Source organism: Cervus canadensis, chromosome 10 (assembly GCF_019320065.1).
Source record: "Cervus canadensis isolate Bull #8, Minnesota chromosome 10, ASM1932006v1, whole genome shotgun sequence".
In the NCBI taxonomy this organism is placed as follows: Eukaryota; Metazoa; Chordata; class Mammalia; order Artiodactyla; family Cervidae; genus Cervus; species Cervus canadensis.
In genome coordinates this window covers 72845376-72853557 of record NC_057395.1, presented here as the reverse complement: position 1 = coordinate 72853557, position 8182 = coordinate 72845376, and the positions used below count along the sequence as shown (strand labels likewise).

Genomic DNA, 8182 nt, shown 5'->3' with positions numbered 1-8182 from the left:
GGCAGATTCTTTACCATTGAGCCACCAAGGAAGCCCTTATCACAATCTGAGGGCTATTTGGGGGATCCAGGAGATCTCACAAGCGAATCTCCCAGCCCTGCGTCAGGCACACAGTACCTGCTGCTGTTGTCAGAACTCCCAACAACTCTGGAAGGATTCCAGCATCTCTCTGAGCCCCAGTTCTCTCCTCCATCACCCTGGGAGAATAACCTGCAACTGCACAGGGCTGGTGGGCAGATTAACCGGGGAAGGGCCTCGGCACACAGAGCCCTGAGTTACCATCACTGTGTCACCCGTCACAGCTCATCTCTTCTGGGACTCTGCCTGGACGATCTGGTGGCCACGCCCACTCCCCGCCTCCCCAGCCCACGGTTGCCCGCAGGAATGGAATGTGCCCGAATAATAAGAACAGAGGCCACAGGCCCGCCAGTGCTGGAAGCAGTCATTTTATTGGTTGGAAAAAGAAGCAGCTGTGGTCAGCTCAGGAGGGAGGGAAGAGGCCAGGGAGGAGGGCAGCTGGGCTGGAGCCAGACAGGGCCAGGCAGACATTGCTGCTCCCTCAGTCCACAGGCTGCGGTGGCTGGAGCTGGAGGAAGAAAATCATAATAATACCATCAACAACAATACCGGGGACACTAGACAAGAGCGCTTGCAGCTTAAATTCTGATCCAAAGCTCCTCCCATTCCATCACATCGCCCGCTACCTTCCTATCCCCTGCCCCCCAGCAAAGCCTCACTTTCTCGAGGCCTTGGGGCCCTGCCGGCATTTTTCCAGAGGTCCTAGACTCACCTCTTCTGCTCTGACCTTCCCTGGATACACCTGGGTATACCATGGTCCCCACGGACCACTGTGACCATTCATGAGGGGTCACTGTCATTTACCTCCCTAAGTATCCTTCCACCACTAGGAAGTTGCACTATGCCCCCATTCCTTTGGTTAAGCTGAGTTAACTGATCAAAAAGATCTTATTTATCCCATTTTATAAACAAAATATTTGCAGTTCAGGGAGGTGAGAAAGGCTAGTTAATTGTCATAGCTGAAATCTGAACCTAGGTCTTCCTGACTGAAACGCCAGCCCATGCTGTTGGCACACATGGAGGCAAGAGGCAGTGGGCATCGCTGGAGAGCTCCAGGCCCTGGGGAGACTGTGCTTCTCTTTCAGGCACTGAGTTAGCAACCATGGGTCCTTGGGCATGTCCTCCCCTCTCTCTGGGTCTCAGTCTTCACATCTGGGCAATAGGTTCCATCACTGGCCTGCCAGTCTGTTGACTGAGAGCTTATCAACAGCAGCGCACGATTAGCCATAAGATTACAACCAGGGGGTCCTTGCGGGGGCTTGCTTGTCCCGTTCCCTCCATCCGGAATAGCTTCCCTACCACTGTACTTCACCAGACTATCCACCTTGCACTCATCCTTCAGGACTGGCTCAGAACCCTGCTCCCTCCTTCCCCCACCCTCGGGAAGGTGAGGCTTCCTCCTGTGTTCCTACCACACCCAGCCCTGCCCTCCACTGATTGTAGGCCTTAGGAGTGTCTGTCCATCTGTCTGCCTCAGCCACCTGGCTGCAAGCTTGGTGAGGAAGGGCAGCAGTCACCTTTTGTCCCAGCACACGGCACAGGGCTGGATCCCTCAATGGACTGAAGATGCATGTGGCTTGGGTTTTGTTTCTCTTTTTTTTCTTTTTTCTTTTTTTAAAAATCTTTATGTATTTATTCACTTGGCTGCACTGGGTCTGAGTTGCAGCATGTGGGATCTAGCTCCTTGACCAGGGATCGAACCCAGGCCTCCTGCACTGGGAACTCAGACTCTTTGCCACTGGACCACCAGGGAAGTCCTTCTCTTTACTTCCTGATGCTTGCTTTATGACTTAACATTGTTTTATTTTTAATTATCTGTGGGGAAGGAGAGGCTCCACGATCTTATCTTTAGGCATGGGAACCACTCAAAGCAGGTGAATGTAGTCCTGTCGGCCACAGGTAAGTGCACAAGTGAAGGGGAAAGGAGTAAATCTCACAGCCCAAATAATCAGCAAATATTGTCCCATCCACCTTCACGTATGTTGCAAACCCAGCCTCTTAGGGCACCTGGTCCATCACCTCCCACCTGGCCTCTTGCAGGAGCCGCCATGCTGGTCTCCCTGCTTCTGCCACTGCCCCCTCTAGGTCTCCACACAGCAGCTGGAGCAATCCTTTTAAATCCAAGTCAAGAGCAGGTCCATTTCCAAGGGCCCAACATCTCTGGGTCAAGACCAAAGTCCTGGACTTTCCCGGTGGTCCAGTAGTTAAGAATCTGCCTGCCAATACAGGGAACCTGGGTCCAATCCCTGGTCCAGGAAGATTCCACATGCCACAGAGCAACTAAGCCCGTGTGCTATAACTACTGCCTGCGTGCTGCAATTACTGAAGCCTGCTTGCCTAGAGCCTGGGCTCCGCAACAATAGAAGACACCACAAAGAGAAACCGTGCAATGCAACAAAGAGTAGCCCCAGCTTGCTGCAACCAGAGAAAGCCTGTGCATAGCAGTGAAGACCCAGTGCAGTCATAAATAAATAAAATATATTTTTAAAAAGACCGCAGTCCTTACATGGTCTATCAGGTCTCTCCACTAACCACCGGCCTCTCTGACCCTCTCCTCTATTGCCCTCTCTTTGATCATAGGAGGCTTTTCCTGAAACACACCAGGGGTTCTACTCCTTTATATCTGCTGCCCTCACTGACCATAACAGTCTTTCTGAAAGCTCCCAGTTCCCTTCATCATCTCCAACAAGTTTGTTCAAATGCCTTTTGGAAGGTTCCGTGATAAAACTGCAACACAGGTCCCTGCTGCTCCCCATCCCTACTCCGTATCCTCCTTCTGTTTTCTTTTTCTCCAGGTCACTTATTTCCTGCTAACATTTTACAGGGAATGAAGGTGTTGAAGGAGCCTGGTGGGCTCAGGTCCATAGAGTCTCAAAAAGTCAGACACAACTGAAATGACTTAGCACACATGCATGCACAGTATATAAAACCCATCAGAGAGAAATTTTTGTTGGGTTTGTTTACTCATGGAGCTTCCCAGCACCTAGAGCAGTGCACCACACGTGATAGATGCTCAGTGACTATGTTGAACAGATGAGAACAAATCAAAGGATGGATAAGCAAATTGCACTGTGTTAGCTCAGGGGTTCCTTTTCAGCCTCCTGCAGGGGTTGTCACATCTGGGTATCAATGTATCCCTCCCCCCCCCAGGGCACCTACCTCAGAAGACAGGGGTGACACAGGACACCTTCCCGCAACCATTGCGGCAGCATTTCAACAGGTCAGGACACTGGCTGTCCACCTGGCACTGGTCCCGGCAGAGGCCGAGCTGGGGGAAGGCGATGTCCACCTTAGGGCAGGAGCCCTTCTTCTCTGGGTAGAAAAAGGATAAGAGGTGCTGAGCAGAGGCGAAGCAGGTGGCTGCACATGTCTCCACAGCACGTCTGCCCACCTGGATTCACAAACAAGACAGCTGCCTGCCTGAGCGAATCTCAGGGGGCTTGGAAGGTTGTCTGCAACCTTCCTTCCTCCTGTTCTCTCCTCCCAGGGGTTTTGAGATCACTGGACTCCAGTTTGAGTCCCAGTGCTGCCTTCTCCTAACTTTGTGGCCTCAGGATGGAAAGCCCCTAGAGCCCTGTGTCTTCAGGTGTCAGATGAGATCAGCGCTGACCACACCACACGGTTGTTATGGAAGCAATGGAGGCCAACGGACTTCTCCCTGAGAAGTCAACATCATTTGTAGCAATAATAATGATGATGAGTAAAGGCAGCCGTTAACACTTAGCTCCTTCTAAGTAGCAGGCATTATCTGAAGCTTGTGACATTTATTAAGTCATCTAATCCTCGGGGTAATCCTAGAACGGGGGACAAGGAGCTGTAACAATTTCCTCATGTTGCAGATGAGGAAACTGAGTCAACAAGAAGTTAAATAATTTGCTTAAAGTCAAACAGGGTAGAGACAGGATTTGAACCCAGGAACCTGGCTTCAAGTCTGTGCACCATGCATTTTGCTGCTTTGTAAGCTGTAAACCATAGTGCCCATGTAAGGCTGACACACCCACAATGCTTTCACTCCCGTATACTCACTCCTAGTTACAACCAGGTGGAACCAAGTTTCCCTCTACACTCTCACTCTAACACCCAGAGAAGCATTCTTCCACTAGTGCACACACACACACACACACACACATACACAAAACCACAGAGATGTGCCAGTTACAAAGTCCTTAGTGCAAATCCATTTTGTCCTTTAATTTTCACATCAAACCTCTGTTCTGTAGAGGATAGTCCTTATTACTGTATTCTTGTTACAGAGGAGGAAAATGAAACCCAGAGGGGTGAAGGCATCACCCAACATCACACTGCTGATCAGAAGTAAAACCAAGACTTGAGTCCAACCTTTCAATGTCCACACACACAGAGAGACACACAGACACACACATACACACACACACACAGACACACACAGACACACACAGACACACACACACACACACACACACACACCCTGTGCTCCACTCCAGGCTCAAGGAGAAGGGAGCCGGGCTCAATGCTCAGAAGCCCCAGGAGCAAGTCCAGCCAAACGTCAAGCAGGCTCAGAGCTGGGTGATGAGCTGAGAGGACACAGGGGGCTGCGTTCCTGCACAGACACCCTTTCCCTGGAGAAGGGCAGGAGCTCTCAATACCGAGCTGCCCCAGGACAGAAGGGCACCAGGAGCCCGTGACTCACCAACAAGCCACTGTGAGTGGAGGCTCTACTCTCTCCTGAGACATCTCACGTGTACCATTTCATTTAGCCTCATGTCAGTCCTACAACATCTGAGATTGTCATCCCATTGTATAAAGGAGAAAGCAGAGGCTCAGAGAGGGGAAGCCATTTGCTCAGGACACACAACCTGCAGATGGTGCAACAAGGATTCTGATTCAGGAGACCCTCAGGCCCTGCCCCTCTTCCTGCCTCAATCTATCCATCTGAGACCAGGGAGCAGCAGAGACTCCCCCAAGCAGAAACTCCTCTTTTCTCCCCACTCCCCTCCCATCTGTCTGTCTTTCTCTCCCAGTGTCCTCCTCTCCTGGTTTTCCTGACTTTGGTCCAGGTTAGAGATCCGCAGACCCACAAGCCCCCCTGATGTGCTGTTCCTCCCTCCAGCTCCCACCACCCAGCTCTGACTGAGGTCTCTGATTACAGGCCTTCCTGGCCCCATGGGCATCTTCAGAGAAATCACAGGAAGGGAGCATCATAGGGACTTTTAAAGACCAGTGATCCCACCACAGTGGGATCCTGGCTTCTAGTCCTCAGTTTTTCCTTCTGAAAAATGAGATGTTCCGGGTCCAAGCTGTCTAAGACCCCTTCCTGCTCAGGTAGGAGTCCCTAGGACCTACTGGACAGTCTTGAGCTCCAGCAAGTGCTTTCTATGAAGGGTAAGCTTCACACACTCTCAGTCTTCAGAGCGGAAGAGAGGGTGTTAAGAGGAGGAAGGGGGAGGGCTGCTCAGGATGGGGTCCTGACTTTCTTCAAGCCACTCAGACAAAAAAGGGGCCCCCTGTGTTACGAATCCTGTCCAGCCAGGGATGGCAGTGTGACCTTGGACAAGAATCTTTCTCTCTTTTTGCAGCTCACATCACATCTCTAAGATGGGCGGAGTGCTCTCCTAAACCTGGAAAGCCTCCATCTGGAGAGAGGAATTTGGGAAGTCCGGGCCAGTAGGCATCCCAAAGCCTTCCCCGAGGGCCGGGGAGGCCACAAGAAAGGGGTTCTGGAACGGGATCGAGTCCCAGACCTTGGGACTCAGCCCACTGGACAGCCCTGGGCTGCCCCGCGGCTAAACCCCCAGCCGGGAGGAAGCTTCGACCTGGCGCCCAGATCTCAGGAAACAATGGTCCGGAACCACATCCCCGCGGTGCGTCCCGGAAGTCCGTCATGCACCAGAGAGATGAATCTGGCTGGGAGTAGGGGACCTCCCTTCCCCTCGGAGGGATGTCAGCGACGCCGCGGTGTCCCCGGGGCCGCGGGAGGGAGAGCACGGCTGATCCGGTTCCAGCCACTTCGACCTGGTCCTGGACCCCTGGGTCGGTTGCGCTGATGTGCCCGAAACGGGGCGCTCGCTTCTGCCGCACCTCCGCTGCCCCGCCCCGGCCCGCGCGGGTCCCTCAAGTTACCATTAGGCATCTGGCAGACGGTGGCGCAGCCGGCCTGGCAGCACTTGAGGTTGTCCTTACAGTTCTCATCCGAGACACAAGCCTTCGTGCAGTTCACGTCACCCTCCAGCTCGGGACACACACCCGGCTTCTCTGCGCCTGCGCCTGGGAGGTGGACGGGCAGTGGGCGACCCGGGCCAGCTCTCAGAGGATGCCCACCTCGTGTCTGATGGCCCCCAATCTCAATCCGCCCCCCACCCCCAAATTCTGAGTCTCTGTTCCTAGGCCCCGCCCTAACAGCCTTCAGAGAGCCCCACCTCCAGGGACCAGGTCCTCCAGGACAGGAGGGACCAAACCCTTGGCTTCTGAGCCTTCAATTTTTAGGAGACCCCAGCCCAACTGAGCTTCTAGGAGCTTCCGATGTCCCGGCAGAGGGTCCCTGCCACTGGCCATGGCATCTCCACGATCAGCAAAGAACCTCTCCACCCCCGCTGACCCCCGCCCCATCCCGGGCATAAGGGTCAGTCTTCAGTGGTCTCCACGCACCTCCAGCACGTTGGACCACACATCTGAAGCTCAAGGGCAACCGCCTTCAGAGCACCAGGGATCCCCACATTTTAGTCTGCAGAGGACTCCCCACTTCCGCCCCAGGGAATCCTCACTGCTCAGAGAGGCTCTAAGCTCCTGCCCCGCTCCGTTCCTGCGCTCCTGGTTCGGCCCCTCTGGGCACCCAGCCTTTCCCCGCCCCACTCACCTGTGACCGGGGGGAGGCCCAGCAGCAGGCCAAGGAGGAGGGCGGCGAGGAGCGGACCGAGGCGGCAGGCAGGCATGGTGCTCGCCAGGGCGGGGTGCGGGAATGAGGCGCCGCCAGCAAGATTTAACTGGGTTCCTGGGGGGCGTGGGGTAGGGGCGGGGCTGAACCCCTGCGGGTAGAGAGCTCAGCACACAGGGCAGGCGGGCCGACTGCCACCTCCTGTCATTTCACAATCTCCCAGGATCAGGTGTCACTCTGGCCCCAGTGGGAACCAGGAACCTAAGCAGCTTCCTGGCCGGGTGCAGCTGGTCGCACCCGGACCCTTGTCCCCTCCCCCTGCCCCACCTCCCTCTGGGCCCTGGGGGCAGGGCAGCAGGAAGCCAAGGGCTAGACCCAGGACTCCCAGGATCCCATTCCAAGACCCAGGGGTCTCCCTGTGATGCCCACTGCGGTAGGAGAGAGGAGGGCAGAACCCACTGGGAGAGAATGCAGATGAAGCGGCTGGACTCGGGGTCAGCAGATCAGGGTTCAGATCTCCCTTTAGGGATTCGTGGTGGGCCTGTTGTGTAGTGATACACAGCACCCAGAAGGAGCTACAGGAAAGTGTATTTATACAGGAACCCACTGGACTCAAGACGCTGAGGCCAGAGAAGGTGAGACGCCTGTTAACATCTGGAGCCGTTCGGATGTGTGTTTCTCCCTCGCTCTCTTTTCCACGCAGACACTCAGGCTCACTCACTGTCTGTGCTCAGTGCCTCGTGCAGCCACGGATGGTCCCAGACACCTGTGAACAGAGGGATATTGTCATCGCCAACCGTTTGTGACAGATGAACTGTGCAGGAGGCCCTCCCAAGTTCCCAAGTCCCAAGTGAAGCTGTAGAGACAAGGTTTGATTCCTAGTCTCCATCTCTCCAAGTCTGTTTTTTTTTCCTGTCCATCATAAATGTATGATTTTGTGACACATCTAGGGCACACAGTTGCTGTAGAGAAAGTAATTAAAGGAACTCTCAACATTGGCCTTGGGGTGACAGAGTCTGGGTTTGACTCCCTTTTCTCCCACTTCCTAGCTGCGGGACCTTAAATGAATCTCTTCTCTGTTCTGAGTGGCCAAGTTGTCATCTCCAGAGAACTGTAAATGGGCAGAGATGGTGTCTCCTGTTTGTAAGGAGACTGATGAGTAGACATCGAGGTTTAACATGCAGGCTGCTGCTGCTAAGTCACTTCAGTCATGTCCGACTCTGTGTGACCCCATATACGGCAGCCCACTAGATT

At 54.1% G+C, this 8182-nt stretch overlaps 1 protein-coding gene across 1 annotated transcript; it reads right to left on the bottom strand.

The window, feature by feature from the left end:
• Positions 1-430: 430 nt before the first annotated feature.
• WFDC2 (WAP four-disulfide core domain 2) lies at positions 431-7157 on the bottom strand. Its single transcript, XM_043480328.1, has 4 exons — positions 6911-7157; positions 6178-6321; positions 3238-3390; positions 431-586 (listed from the first exon to the last, which is right to left on the bottom strand). Exons 1-3 carry the CDS (start codon positions 6984-6986, stop codon positions 3239-3241), a joined length of 372 nt encoding a protein of 123 aa, XP_043336263.1. The 5' UTR covers positions 6987-7157; the 3' UTR covers positions 431-586; position 3238.
• Positions 7158-8182: the final 1025 nt, after the last annotated feature.